The sequence below is a fragment of the Saprolegnia parasitica genome (genome assembly GCF_000151545.1).
Source record: "Saprolegnia parasitica CBS 223.65 unplaced genomic scaffold supercont2.69, whole genome shotgun sequence".
Classification (NCBI taxonomy): Eukaryota; Oomycota; class Saprolegniomycetes; order Saprolegniales; family Saprolegniaceae; genus Saprolegnia; species Saprolegnia parasitica.
Genome location: NW_012156463.1, coordinates 151,691 through 165,174, shown reverse-complemented (window position 1 = coordinate 165,174; position 13,484 = coordinate 151,691). Strand labels below are relative to the sequence as shown.

The window sequence follows — 13,484 nt, the reverse complement described above, 5'->3', positions numbered from 1 at the left end:
TTGTCGCCCAATCACATGCGCGGAAAACGCTTCTATTTTTAGCGGGAAAGGCCATTTTGCCACCATTTCGACCACCATGCCGACGACCCCAGCCCGCGGCGCAGTTGTACGACATGCTGATGACCGTAGAGCGTGCGACCAGCGTGCTCTGTGTAGGACACCCAGCGCACGCGCGACTTGAAGCCAGCGCCCGAAGACGATGTACAGTATTAACTCCGGCCTAGTAAGCAGTGGTCATCGCCTCGTAGACCGTCTCGATCGCCTCGTCGCGACGCTCGTCGGCGTCGTCGATCAAGTCGGTGCAGTCGCTCCGCTCGAGCGCTAGCAGCAGCTCGTCCGTGTCCAAGCGCACGACGTCCTCGTCGATCTCGCGGAGCTCCCTTTCCACGGGCATGCGCCGATACAGCTGCCTGATCCTAGATTTGTATTGATGTCCATGGGTTTAGTGGCGTCGATCCACGAGCTGGAGGCGCGGAAGCTCGACATTGAGGCGCAGCTGCAGGAGGTGGAGGCCGCGTTGAAGCTCAAGGCCAGTAACACCAAAGGCGTCTACAAGGTACTCGCTTCACCGTCGTCCATGGATGAATTCGTAATGACTAGTCCAATCGGCCATTTGCACTGCTACCGCGGTCGGCGTCGGGCTCGCTCCGTTCGACCCACCGATGAAAGCCCGCGGCTCTGCCACGAAATCCGGATAAAAGAGACAAATTACGGATACTCGTGCTGTGTATAAGAATAGCTCGATTCGTTGGCAGGCAGCATGGGGCGGAAGAAGGCGGCCGCGGCCGCGGAGGTGGTCAAGGCCAAGAAGCAGCACTTCGTCGAGAAGGCCAAGAAGAAGGAGAAGCTCGACAAGCTGCGCCGCCAGCCCAAGCCGGCGAAGCGCTTCCACAAGGTCGCGGCGACGCCCGAGCCATTGACCGTGCACGAAGCCTCTGACATGGAGAGCGAGGAAGACGAGGCCCTTGACGATAGCACGTACATCTCGCTCCGCGACTCGCCGGTCAAGGCGTCGGCGGCAACGGCGAACGAGACTGTGACCCAGGCGCCGTGGATGCGCGGGCGCACCAAGTACACCAACAAGAACATCTTTCTGCAGCTCCACGAAGAGATCCTCGACTTTGTCGCGTTCTTAAGCCCGACCCAAGACGAAATTGCACTGCGCAAGGAGGCCATCGAAGACATTCGAACCGTCATCGCCGACCTCTGGGACGGCGCGACCATCGAAGCCTTTGGGTCGCACGTGACCGAGATGTACCTTCCCACGAGCGATATCGACTTGATCGTGCACGATGCACCGAAGGGCAAGCAAGCGTTGTGGACGCTCGCGCAGCGCCTCGAGGACCTTGGCGTCGTGAGCTTCATCGAGGTCATCGACTCGGCGCGCATCCCGATCGTCAAGATCGTCCACGCCAAGACGAACGTGCACATGGATTTCTCGTTCACGACGACGTCAGGGCTTTCAACCGCCGACCTCGTCATGATGTACATGCGCAAGTACCCGTCGTTCCGGCCGCTCGTGATTGTGCTCAAGTACTTTCTTCTGCAGCGCGGCCTCAACGAGACGTTCAAGGGTGGCATTGGCTCGTTCCTGCTCCAGCTCCTCGTCGTGAGCTTTCTCCAGCAGTATGCGCGCAACCACACAAAGAGCGCGGACCACCTCAACCTCGGCGTGCTCCTTGTCGAGTTCTTTGAGCTCTACGGCTCGTCGCTCAACCCGTCCAACGTTGGGCTCAGCGTCCGCAACGGCGGGTCGTACTTTATGAAGGAAGAGCGCGACTGGCGCGACGCCGGCCGGCCGTTCTTGCTCTGCGTCGAGAACCCGCACGACCCGAGCCACGACGTGGCCGCCAACTCGTTTGACATTCGCAAGGTCTTCCGCACATTTGCACACGCGGCCAAGTCGCTCCAGGCCGAGATCTGCCTCCGGGGCAAGAAGCACGGCACCACCGGCAGCATCCTCGCGCGGGCGATTGCGATCGACGGGTTTCTCCAAGACCGCGACGGTCCGTCGACCTTTGGCTTTGACGTGGTCCGGAACGACCCAGCCGAGATGGCGATGCTCCAGAAGCGGTATGCGAGCCGGCCCGAGTAAGCGGAGGCGTGCCTGTAATTTGATAAGACACTATGCTTAAAATCCTATCTCAATTGTGCCCTTCTCTACCACATGAAGCGCGCGACCGAGCCGTCGACCCACGTGAACGGACGGAAGAGAAACACGTAGATCGTTGCCGCGTTGATGGCCAGAAAGACCGCCGACGTCAACAGCACGGGAAGGAGCGGTTGCTACACGACAATCAATGCACCGTTGACACCAGACGACGACGGCAAGGTACTACCTTGGGCGAATGCAGGTGGAGGAGCGTGAAGGGTACGAGAAAGTACCGCGGCTCGACGAGCGGCGACGGCACGAGGGCAAGGGCGGTCGCGAGGCCAAAGACAACGAGCCACAGCAGCGTCGTCGCCTTGCGGAGCTCCTTCCAGAGAAACCAGGCCGCATACATGTACACCGGAAGCGGCACAAACTTGGCGAGCGCGTGCTTGAGATAAAAGCGCTGCCAAATGTAAAAGGTGTAGTGGCGGTTGTCGGCGAGCAAGAACGGGTGCGTCAGGCTACGCGCCAATTCGTCGAGTGCAGACAGCGTCGAGGCCTCGTACCTAAAGCGGTCAATCGCCAAAACGAGTGCGACCACGACGGCGATCGATGTCAGACACGAGCCAAGACTCGACGTCAACACGTGGGCCACATCGCGGAAGAAGGTTTCGAGACGCACTAGCACGGAGCAGTCGATGCAGTCCTGCGACCAGCGGCGACTCGTTGGATGGATGGACAGACGAGGCCAAAGCCCATGGTGGCCAGCGTCATAAAGTACAAGAGCTGCGCAACATGCAAGCCGGCAACGTGGTTGGCCGTGTCGCCTACATGTGCCATTCTTGTGCGTTGGCGACGTGAGTGTCGGGTATGTACCAACGGTGATGGCGCCGTTCACAGCCAGAAACGCGCCAAACGCCGCAAGGATCGAGATGGTCGGCCAGTAGCGCTTGACGAGCACCACCGAGTCTTTGAGAAGGAACGTCAAGAACTTGAGGAGCACGATGCCAAGGCTACAAGAGGACGTTGCGCCTGCGCCATCATCCTAGCACGATGTACTGGGAGGTCGGCTCGGCGCCGCTCGGACAGGCATACCTACGTGGAGGCCCGGGGTAGACAGAGAGATGCAGAGCCTTCTTCACGTACAGGTGCGTTTCGTGCGTCGTCTCAATGTCCTGCACGATGGCCGTGCCCAGGACGAAGAGCACCCAGAGAACGTTGGTTTGGCGCATCGCAACTGCGAGGTACCCGCACTATTAGCATCACGCCTCCGTCACTATACACCCGCAAGCGACAGAGTGTCGTACGAGCACGCTGGCCAAGTACGTCGTCGTGCAGCTCCCGGCGCGAAGGCGCTGGCGCTGGCTCACGCGCGAGAGGAGGTACATGAGGAGCACGAAGAAGAGCCCGGCCACGTCCGTGTAGTAGAGAAAGCTGAAGAAGACGTTGATCGGGAAGAGCGCAATCATGAGGCCGTGCGCGGTCGCGTGCGTTCGCTCGTGCGCCGTGTACTACGAGGATCTGCAGACGTCGTCATCGAGAGCACGTACCTCTTTCATTTGGCGCAAAAGCACAATGAGGTAGACGTTGCCGATTCCAAAGAGCAGGTTCACGACGCGCAGCACCGTCGTCGAGCAGTACGCAATGCGCACCGAGACCGAGAACGTCTGCAGCACGTGCACGACGTTGGCAAACGCGACGCCTGCCACGTAGAGCCCGGGAAAGGTCGTGATCTTCGGGTCCCATGTGTCTAGCCCATGCATAAGAGGCGCGGTAGGCGGCCAAACCATGATCGTACCCCAATGGCCCTGGCAGTACTGCTGCGTCTGGGGCACGTGGAAGATCTCGTCCTAGGCGCATGCGCTTAGCAGCGAACGATAGCATGCGGAAGCACCATGTAGGCTTGCGGCGCATGCACGTGGAAGAGGTACGCGATCGCTGCGTACGAAGCGCCGACGACCGCAGTCGCGCCGAGCGCACTCGACGACGTCATCCCAGAAATGGGCCCCCGGATACTCGCATTTCCGTATCCGGAAGATCTGCCGCGGTAGTCTATTCCAACATCCCTCAAGTGGCGCCACGTCGGCTGCCCCAATGGAGCAATAGCAAGTCTTGACCCGCCACCTTGGTTAACTATCTACTTTCGGGCTTCACATTTGGTGACGCGCTAGCTTGTGATGCGGCGCGGTCGCTGCACCGGCGAATTCCTTACGGAGCACGTAAAATTGGGTGTTTTTAGCTGGCTACTCTGCGCACAGTACTCGGCACAGCGTGCACCACTCTGGCAGGTCAGCCTCCGAGTGTCTCTGCAGTGCTACTAATAAGACACGACGATACACGGTCTCTATCTCTATTCACCGTCCTTAACCACCGGTGCTGTGCTGTGCGTCGTCAAAGGAGGCGGCTTGCACAGCACCCGCCGCAGGTACAGGCCGTGGGCGGGTGCCATCGCCGGCGCGGCCGACCGGTCTTTGGCGGCCAAGATACGTGGAATGTCCTCCGGCTGCAGCTTGTGCATGCCCACGTCGACGAGCGCGCCGACGATGTTGCGCACCATGTGGTACAGAAAGGACGGGGCCGCGGCCTTGACGTGCAAGAGCGTGGTCGCATCGTCTTCGTTGAGCTCGTCCGCGCGGTGTGAAGCGAGCGTCTCAAGGTCGAGCGTCGTGAGCGTTCGGATCGGCGACGGCGCTTGGCACTTGGCGCCGCGGAAGCTCGTAAAGTCGTGCTCGCCAAGAAAGTGGGTACAGGCGGCCGCCATGGCCGCAGTGTCCAGCGGCCGCTCGACGTGCCATGAGAGGTCGCGCGTGAAGAGCGCGGAGGGCAGGCGGCCTGGCAGCGCATGCCGGAACTCGGCCTTGGGCATGTGGATCTGGTAAATGTACTCGCGACCGATCGCTTCAAAGCGCGAGTGAAAGTCGTTGGCTACAACTTCAACGTCGCGGACCACAATCGCCTGGTGGCGCTGGCGCAAGAACGCGTTCATGGCATTGCGTACGACCTGCGGCGGGTGCGGCACGGCGCGTTGCAGGTCAACGTGCGCCGTGTTGGCCACCGCGTGGACGCCGGCGTCGGTGCGGCTCGAGACAACGACGCGGGAGAGGCGGTCTTGTGACCCCATGAGCAGCGCCAGCGCCTTCTCGAGCTCGGCCTGTACTGTGGGCCCGCAGGCTTCGGGCTGCGCTTGGAAGCCACGGTACGCGCTGCCGAGGTACTCGACCGTGAGCTTGTACCGCTGCAGCATGCGTCCACGCGAATCAATCCGATTTCGTTAGTACACTATATGCATAGTATGTACACTATTTATGGATACACGCTATTGGTGTGTATTCTATACAATTGACAACCCTCGTGGAACGCAGGAAGGAGGATAGGTCTACTGCCATTGTCATCTTGCAGCACTAAAGGTTGCGGTAGCCTCATCGTCATCGGATGCCTTGCATCGACATGGGCACCGTTCTTGTTAGTGGAGTCGACGTACACTATATCCCTTCCGTATACCTCTATAAGTGAATACTCGAAGGTATCAGAAATCAGAGGGTGGATCCAAAAACATTCCACAGCTGAAGAAGATAGGACGCAGGTACGGCGATGTCGCTGCTCAAGTCCAAGCCGGTGCGTTGGCCGTCCCGCGCGCATACGCCGAGCCTCATGGCCGACTAGGTGGACTTTGATATGGTCTGGAACGAGATCGAGCCGTCCGTGGAGGTCCTCGTCAACGGCTCGCACGCTCCGTTCTCGAACGAAAAGTGGCAGGGCGTCTACCACGGCGTGTACAGCATCTGCACCAACCCGGGCGCGCCGCAAGCCGAGGCGCTCTTCTTCCAGCTGCGCGAAATCCTCGTGCGCCGCGTTACCGAGATCGTCGAGGTACGTCGACACCATTGTCGCATCTTCGAGTCTCGGATCTGGCGGGCGTAGCTCTTGACAGCCGAGCCGGGCGACGCTGAGTTCCTCGCCCTCTACTGCTCGCACTTTAACGTCTACTCGACTGGCAGCAACTACGTCTCGGAGCTCTTCGCTTACTTGGTGCGTCGCCATTTGCGTCGTTTGATGTCCTCATTCGACGCAAATCTAGAACCGGTATTGGATTCGATACGCCCACTCCGAGTACGGCCAAGCACCGATTCCAGGCGTGTACCCCGTGCCCGAGGTATAGCACTCGTCACAAATCGCAGTGAACGCTCAAGACCAGGGCTAGCTCGCGCTGCGCATTTGGCGCGACATTGCACACAGCGCGCTCAAGCACCGCGTTGTGAATGCACTCGTGCATATCTTTCGCATGGCGCGTGAGGCGGGCGACGCGTTCTTCGAGCACGGCGACCTCGTTGCGACGACGGTGCAGGTGCGCATCTTGATCGTTGGACCAGAACGTCAGTACACAGGTGCAGATCTACCTCGTGCTCGGGCTCAACAAGCAAGACCCGCTGAAGCTCTACCGCCTCGAAGTCGAGTCGGTCTTTCTCATGGTACTCGTCCTGCAACGCAAGGATACTCAAGCCGGCAAGTAGGACACGGAAGTGTACTACGCCGGCGTCGCCCAAGACCTCCTTTCGCGGCTCTCGATCGCCGAGTACCTCGCTCACGTCGAAGCTCTCTGCAAGCAAGAAGAACGCCGCTGCGACGGCAAAATGCACCGCATGTACGCTGCGCACCCACGTCGACCCATATCGAGCATGCGCATATATGGATAGCACGGTCAAGCAGGCGCGACAAACGTGTTGCCGCGTCCTCGTCGAAGAGCACGCGGATCGCCTTTGCGAACACGTGGACGCGTTCCTGGCCGCCAACCAGACGTCGGACCTCCGGCGTCTCTTTACCCTCTTTTCCGAGCTGCCGAACGAGCACGCGCTCATGTTGTTCAAGGTACGCATGGTCTCTCTATCCGATCTGAAACTCAATTCGGATCTCGGTAGACGAATCTTAAAAAGTTCATTGAGAAAACAGGCCTCGGCGTCGTGAAGCAGCTCCCGATGGACGAGACGCTGCGCAACCCGCAGCTGTACATTGAAGCACTCGTACGCGTGCGCGAGCAGTTTGTCGACCTCATCCGCGACGCCTTTGGCTTCCACGCGCTCATGCGCACGGCGCTGGACCAAGCCTGTCGGGCCTTTGCCAACGCCCACCCGCGCCTGCCCGAGCTCCTCGCCAAGTACACCCACGTACTCATGACCAAACCTGGTTTCTTGATACATTGATATTCTATATATGGAACAACAACGCGTAGGGCTCAACGACAACGAGATCGAGGTCAAGATTGACCAGATCGGCGTCGTCTTTTGCCTCTTGGACGACAAGGACATCTTCAAAACGTTTTACGCCAAGCTGCTTTCCCAGCGGCTCATCCATGGTTGGCGACACCACGAGAAGCGTCTTCTGTCGTCTCAAAAGACCGTAGGCACGTCCATGGCCCACGAATTCGAAGTGCTTCTGGTGCAAAAGCTGCGGGATATCTGCGGCTGTGATTTCGTGTCCAAGCTCCAAAAGATGTTTGCCGACAAGCTCCTGAGCTCGGTACGAGTCTTGAAACATGGATATGTACAAATGGAACGACGACGCTGCAGACGACAACGAACGCATATCGGCAATGGCGCCATGACCACCATGGCATGAACGAACCCAACTACCTGGTCGCCTTTGGCTTTGACGTGCTCACCGCGGGGGTGTGGCCGATCCCGACGCCGTCGACAGCCTCGACGCTGCAGCTCCCCGTCGTGTGCCAGTATCAAGTGGACCTCTTTACGACCTTTTACGTCGGCCAGAGCTCGGGCCGGCGCCTGCACTGGGTCCACCACCTCTCGCACGGGCTTCTCCGACTGAGCCTCGGTGGCCGGCTCTATGAGATCCACGCGAGTCTGTACCAAATGATCCTTCTGATGCTCGTGCGCCGCCCACCACAATCTTTCGCCGTCTGATTCAATCGACGTTCTAGTTCAACGACCGGTCGTCGTGGCGGGCGACCGACCTGCGCGACGCCACGCGCGTGCCGAGCCTCGACGCCGTGCACCAGCAGCTGCATCCGTTCGTCAAGGTCATTGGGTTTGCTCTGATGGAAGCTGACCTGCTCTCTAGATGAAGCTGCTCGCGTCGGTCGATGGCGCCCTGTACACGCTCAACGAGTCGTTTGCGCACAAGCGGTCGCGCATCAAGGTGCCGTCCGATGAAAGAGACGCGAAGCTGTAATGGTGTCGGGGTATTAGGCCATGCCGGTGCAGTCGGTGCTCGAGCCGCCAGCGTCGTCGTCGTCGTCGGCCTCGTCGCCATCGTCGTCCAGTGGGCCGCCCCGCGAAGTCACGGAAGACCGCAAGATGGCACTCCAGGCCGCGCTCGTTCGCGTGATGAAGGCGCGGCGCGAGTGCTCATTCGGGCAGCTCCACGCGGAGGTGACGGCGATGCTCGTCAACCAATTCGTGCCGTCGACCGACTTCGTGCAAACCAATCTGGACCTGCTCGTGGAGAAAGAGTACGTTCGCCTCACGTCCACCGGCGCGTCGCGCAGCGCCGCCGTCTACGTCTACGTGGCCTAGTCGATCGACGCCCGACCGTCTTTCTCGCCCTGTTCAATAGAACGACTCGTATGTACGCCTTGCACACTGTATAGCTTGGCATCACGCTTCTACATCACCATATGCACACGACGACGACCTCGTTTATGGCACTGCATTCCCATGGCACGCTTCCAACTACTGCCGACTCGTGTCTCGGCGGTGTCGCCGCCTCAGATGTACCCTGCGTCGAATGTTGGTCGCAACGACCCTAACCCTAGTGGTGGCGAAGACTGTTTTCTCGGCGGTATTTGGAGCCGTCCACGGGCCAAAGCATCCTCGTCCTGGCATCCTGTTGGGAAGCGACGCAAGTAGTGCAGGGAATCGGTCTTGGTTGCAGTCTTCCGTCAATCGTCGACTTATAAGATTTCGAGTTTGGCGTCCGGCGTCGCGTACGCCGCCTTGTGCGTGTCAAAGATGCGCTGGAGCTCGGCGAGGAAGAGGCCATGGACGCGATCGACGTCGTCGCTGGACGGGCTGTCGCACTTGGTCGTTTGGATCGGGTTGCCGTACACTTGGTGGATCTCGACCGGGAACGGTTTGAGTGGGTTCCACCAAGTCGGGCCAACGTAGAGCGGGATCGCGATCAGGAATTTGCGGGCAATCCATTGCCGCAGCGGCAGCAGAAACCTACGCAATCTCGCTTCGCAGCAGCAATGAAGGGATTCGTACGTGGACGGGCGGAAGAGGTCGTTCTCGCCAAAGGCGTACACGGGCACGATGGCCGCGCCGTGCTGGATCGCGAGCTTGACAAAGCCTACGCATGTTTATATGACATTATTGTACACAGAAGAAGTCACACTGTACCTTTGCGCGACCGAAGAAACACGTGGTGCTTTTGATACTCGGCGAGCATTTGCTCTTGGATGCCACCGACGAGGATCACGAGGCTCTTGCCCGACGACAAGACGCGATGCGCGACAGACCGACTGGCATCGACGACACCGAGCCACAGCAGCAGCTCGCGGTAGAGAGGGATGCGAAACACGATCGACGCGCCGAGGTGGCGGCGGCGATCGCCGGGAATGACGTCGTGGAACGCCGGCGTCGACGCGCCCGTGAGCATGACGCCGTGGTGCCACGACGTGGGCCCGTGCGGGTGCGACGAAAAGAGGTACTGGGTCTCTTTCGAGAGCGGCGACTCAAAGTGCAGCGTCGTGGGCACCGGCGCGCGCGCCTTCCAGAGCGGCAGCGTCGCAAACCATGGCCAATATGCACCCCGTTGCGAGAACTGCGTCGGGGCAAAGAAGCTCGGGACGTACGCAGCAAGAAGGCCAAGCAGTATGGCAAATGGCAGCTCGTAGCGCTGCAAGCTGATGGCGACGCCCGCGACAAAGGCGCTGAGCGATGCCACGTACACGGTCGGGATCGCCATGGCCTCGTCAAATCCGGTTTGCGGTGAATGGCATGGATTGTACCTGACCTGTTTTTATTTTGACTTGCTACCGTCGACTGGATGCCTTGATATTTGTATGCCAAGGGTGTTTTTATAATGGACCGCACGGATTGGCTCACGCATCCACCAATCACACGACGCGGTATCTTGGATGCATCAACACACCGTCGCCACCGCAGTCGTGTCGACGTCGAGGAGGCGACTGGATCGCAGGCGTTGACGCAGTAGACGGCAGGAGCGACTGCGCCGCATCGATCACCTCTTCGTGTTCCAAAGGTATTAATATCAAGAGGGCATGGCGATCGCAGCGAGACCAGTTGCAGGGGTAGGGTTCAATGTTGACGCTCCCGGCCGCTCATCGCGCGCTTAGCTAATCAAGCACGGGACCCGCCATATTCGCCGCACACCCAGGCACACCATGCAACGGAACCATGCAATCGTCGTGTTACGGGGCGACAGAAGCCATTACGCCTGGATCTCGCCCGTGTACGAGTTCCACCAAATGAGCAGCATTTGGGCCGCCGACAACCTAAAACATCGCTTGAGCACAAGAGACGATGGATCGACGTACCCGAGGAGCATGTACGTGCGGAAGCGCCGCGACTCGTAGTTAGGCTCGGGCACCGAGCCTTTGAGGCACTGCAGCATGAAATAGGTCGTCGTCAAGCCCGTGTAGATGAGCGCCATGTAGTACGCCATGGACCCCAATAGCATGCGCACGACCGTGTTGAGCACGAGCGGCGCGTACTTGTAGCCTGTGAACGAGACGAGGTCGAGGAACGAGACGCTGCTGTTGAGCACGTGCAAGCACGCCTTCATGACCGCAATCTCGAGGCACTGCAGCATGACGCAATACATGCCCACGTCGCCAATGACGTCGGGGTTGAACCTAGCGCCATTCTCAATACCAGGTAGGACATACGAGAGCGAGGTAGGTAGTACGTACTGGCCCGACGTGCCCTTGATGAAGCCGACGAGAAGAATGTACGTGGCAAAGCTCATGAGCGGGATGTACAGATCCGGCGCGTTCACATCTTCGGACGGCGGCTTGTACATGATCTCGCCGTTGGCTTCGCCAGGCTCGGTGCGGCGGCGCCAGTTGCTGTGCAGATAGGGCACAAGCAGCATCTAGGAACGCGACGGCAGGAGCGATGCCACGGATAAGACCTTGAGGCGCGTGACCACATACAAGTTGTTGACGGTAAAGTAGTACTTGACCGAGCCAAACGCTCCTTTCGCGCCCGGTACGAACGACGAGATCTTGTTTTCCATAAAGCCCACGCCCTGCGACATCATGTAGCCGGCCATCGGGTTGCTACATCGCATGAGTCGTCCATGGACATGCAAGGCGGTATACGTACTTGAGAAGTTCTTCGGGGCTGCTGCTGCCCATGGCCTGGCCCAAGAACGCGCCCATTGGCGGCGCGCTCTGGCCCATCATACCGTGCGGCTGGCCCATCATACCGTGTGGCTGGCCCATCATGCCTTGCGGCTGGCCCATCATGCCTTGGGACTGGCCGTACATGGGCTCCTGTGGCGTGACGTGGCCGCGGTTGTACGCCTACGGAGCGACGCCGTCAGTCCACGCATGTTAGCCACGACGCGTCACCTGGCGCTGGTCGGGGTACCCATTGCCACTGCCATTGTCGCTGCCCGTGTGGGCGGATCCGTCGAAAAAGTCGTTCGCCGCTGGCGCTGGGTACTGGGGGTTGAAGCCCGCGCGGCGCGGCTGGTACGGCGCGCTCGGGTTGCGGAAGGGAACTACACGCAGCGAGGTCGGTGCGGTGCTATGCCAAGGTCGGCGCGCGTACCCGGTTGCGCCATCGCTCGTCGGCTTCCACAAGTGACGTCGGGGACTTGGATTGCAAACTGTGCGTTGATTGGTCAAATATACGCCGCCGAGTTCCATTTGGCGCGATGCCATTGGTTCAAAAAGAAACAGCACTCCAAACGCCACATTGATGCATCGTCAGCGCCCCATGGCCGCTGCTGCCGCCGTCATGGCAGAGCCCATGGCACCTGCATGTATCAAGCGCGGACCGTCTCTTCGTGCTCCATGGTTGGACCCATACTCGACCGCATTGGACGCTGCTAATACTACGCGCACCTGGAACGCGGTTCAAGACCTGTGATGGGTACTGTCGACCGCTCAACACAACGACAGTTGTAGCCTCCAAGCATGCGTCGATTGTTGCAAGCACTCTTGGCGTGCGTACATTATGTGCTTCAAAATGGGACCTCGCTACGCGGCGCACAAGCGGGCACGACGAGCTTATCTCAAGATGCCGTTGGTGATGCTCGGCGACGAGCACGGCCCGGCGCTCGTCATAAACTTGTGGTCCTTCCACATTGCAATGCCGTGGGCGTCCGACTTAAGGCCCTCGCCGGCGGCGACGAGCACCTTTTGCTTCTCGACCTGTGCCGGGCTCAACGGCTCGCCCGTCAAGCCTTCGTACACGATGCGCTCACCGGGCTACATCAAGTTGCGTGAACGCACAGATGGAACATAGTACGGCGTACCTTGGCGGCGGCCGGCGGCTCGACAACGCCACCTTTTCCGTGCCCATCCGGCGTCCGTCTTGACGGCGCAGAGCACCATGCCGTGCGACTTGAAGCCGACGAGCGCTCGCGGCTTGAGGTTGCACATGACGAGGCACATGCGACCTTCCATTTGCTCGAGCGAGTAGTGCTTGACGAGGCCGCTGGCAATCTGGCGCGGCGCGTCCTCGCCCTGATCGACACAAGAAGAGACAATTAGTCGTTGTCACGAGCACGTAAGAGATGACGTACGACGTCGATCTCTTCGCAGTAGAGCCTATCGTTCCAGGATGAGGCGAAGGAGGAGGGGTGTGGAAGGAGCGTACTTGTCTGCCGTCTCGTGCTTCCAGACCTTGACGATCTTGCCGACGCGGATGTCGAGCTTGGTAATGTCGGGCTGCGCGTCGGCGACCGGTGCAGGCGCCGCCGCCTTCTTTTCCTTCTTGGGCTTTTCGTCCTTCTTGGCCTTGCCCTCCGTCTTGGCGTCCGGCTAGGCAGTCGAAGGCGGTCACGCATGATATAGAATCGTGCAATGGGGCAAAGTACCTTGGCCTTGTTGGCGGGAGCAGCCTTATCAGCCACCGGCGCCGTCTTGTCAGCAGCGGCAGCCGGTGCCTTCTTGTCGGCGGTCGTCGTCGTCGTGTGGACCATGAGCAAGTGCTGGTGCACGGCGACGTCAATGATGGGCATCGTCTCAAAGCCGCGGATGCCGACCGTGTGCTGGAGCTGGTTGAACCAACGGCGGAGGTTGACGTGCTTGGAGACCGCGCCGTGCGACTTGACAAAGGCCTTGTAGATGACGTAGAAGAGCGTCGCGTCCGCGAGCGTCGGGCGGTTGCCGACAAAGTAGACGCGCGACGCCAGGTGGCGTCGAGGAGGTCCCACTGGCCCTTGTTGTTGAGGCTCTCGTTGG

At 59.9% G+C, this 13,484-nt stretch overlaps 8 protein-coding genes across 8 annotated transcripts; 3 read left to right on the top strand and 5 right to left on the bottom strand.

Annotated features, from left to right (window-relative positions):
* The first annotated feature begins 68 nt into the window (after positions 1–68).
* Positions 69–695, top strand: SPRG_10006 (hypothetical protein). Its single transcript, XM_012350759.1, has 5 exons — positions 69–106; positions 157–201; positions 249–390; positions 447–556; positions 601–695. The coding sequence occupies exons 1-5, from the start codon at positions 77–79 to the stop codon at positions 664–666; spliced, it is 393 nt and encodes a 130-aa protein (XP_012206149.1). The 5' UTR covers positions 69–76; the 3' UTR covers positions 667–695.
* A 17-nt stretch (positions 696–712) lies between these two features.
* On the top strand, positions 713–2,148 carry SPRG_10005 (hypothetical protein). The gene has a single exon (XM_012350758.1). The coding sequence runs from the start codon at positions 761–763 to the stop codon at positions 2,093–2,095; it is 1,335 nt and encodes a 444-aa protein (XP_012206148.1). The 5' UTR covers positions 713–760; the 3' UTR covers positions 2,096–2,148.
* Positions 2,149–2,160: 12 nt separating this feature from the next.
* Positions 2,161–4,085, bottom strand: SPRG_10004 (hypothetical protein; the record flags this gene model as incomplete). The annotated part of the gene is made up of 10 exons (XM_012350757.1): positions 2,161–2,286; positions 2,340–2,613; positions 2,659–2,773; positions 2,806–2,919; positions 2,969–3,137; positions 3,235–3,345; positions 3,400–3,603; positions 3,643–3,842; positions 3,891–3,942; positions 3,987–4,085. 10 exons carry the CDS (start codon positions 4,083–4,085, stop codon positions 2,161–2,163), a joined length of 1,464 nt encoding a protein of 487 aa, XP_012206147.1.
* Positions 4,086–4,428: 343 nt separating this feature from the next.
* Positions 4,429–5,336, bottom strand: SPRG_10003 (tRNA pseudouridine synthase A; the record flags this gene model as incomplete). The annotated part of the gene is made up of 1 exon (XM_012350756.1): positions 4,429–5,336. One exon carries the CDS (start codon positions 5,334–5,336, stop codon positions 4,443–4,445), a length of 894 nt encoding a protein of 297 aa, XP_012206146.1. The 3' UTR covers positions 4,429–4,442.
* Positions 5,337–5,656: 320 nt separating this feature from the next.
* Positions 5,657–8,689, top strand: SPRG_10002 (hypothetical protein). The gene is made up of 15 exons (XM_012350755.1): positions 5,657–5,707; positions 5,756–5,962; positions 6,014–6,121; positions 6,171–6,245; positions 6,294–6,431; positions 6,478–6,561; positions 6,604–6,734; positions 6,787–6,958; positions 7,009–7,273; positions 7,320–7,442; positions 7,491–7,606; positions 7,657–7,974; positions 8,025–8,123; positions 8,165–8,242; positions 8,293–8,689. Exons 1-15 carry the CDS (start codon positions 5,684–5,686, stop codon positions 8,617–8,619), a joined length of 2,265 nt encoding a protein of 754 aa, XP_012206145.1. The 5' UTR covers positions 5,657–5,683; the 3' UTR covers positions 8,620–8,689.
* Positions 8,690–8,953: 264 nt separating this feature from the next.
* Positions 8,954–10,012, bottom strand: SPRG_10001 (hypothetical protein; the record flags this gene model as incomplete). Its single annotated transcript, XM_012350754.1, has 3 exons — positions 8,954–9,267; positions 9,310–9,394; positions 9,445–10,012. 3 exons carry the CDS (start codon positions 10,010–10,012, stop codon positions 8,997–8,999), a joined length of 924 nt encoding a protein of 307 aa, XP_012206144.1. The 3' UTR covers positions 8,954–8,996.
* A 486-nt stretch (positions 10,013–10,498) lies between these two features.
* Positions 10,499–11,957, bottom strand: SPRG_10000 (hypothetical protein; the record flags this gene model as incomplete). The annotated part of the gene is made up of 6 exons (XM_012350753.1): positions 10,499–10,562; positions 10,605–10,922; positions 10,980–11,161; positions 11,201–11,348; positions 11,395–11,594; positions 11,643–11,957. 6 exons carry the CDS (start codon positions 11,955–11,957, stop codon positions 10,499–10,501), a joined length of 1,227 nt encoding a protein of 408 aa, XP_012206143.1.
* Positions 11,958–12,305: 348 nt separating this feature from the next.
* Positions 12,306–13,360, bottom strand: SPRG_09999 (hypothetical protein; the record flags this gene model as incomplete). Its single annotated transcript, XM_012350752.1, has 6 exons — positions 13,118–13,360; positions 12,898–13,061; positions 12,824–12,848; positions 12,618–12,764; positions 12,554–12,571; positions 12,306–12,506 (listed from the first exon to the last, which is right to left on the bottom strand). The coding sequence occupies exons 1-6, from the start codon at positions 13,259–13,261 to the stop codon at positions 12,306–12,308; spliced, it is 699 nt and encodes a 232-aa protein (XP_012206142.1). The 5' UTR covers positions 13,262–13,360.
* Positions 13,361–13,484: the final 124 nt, after the last annotated feature.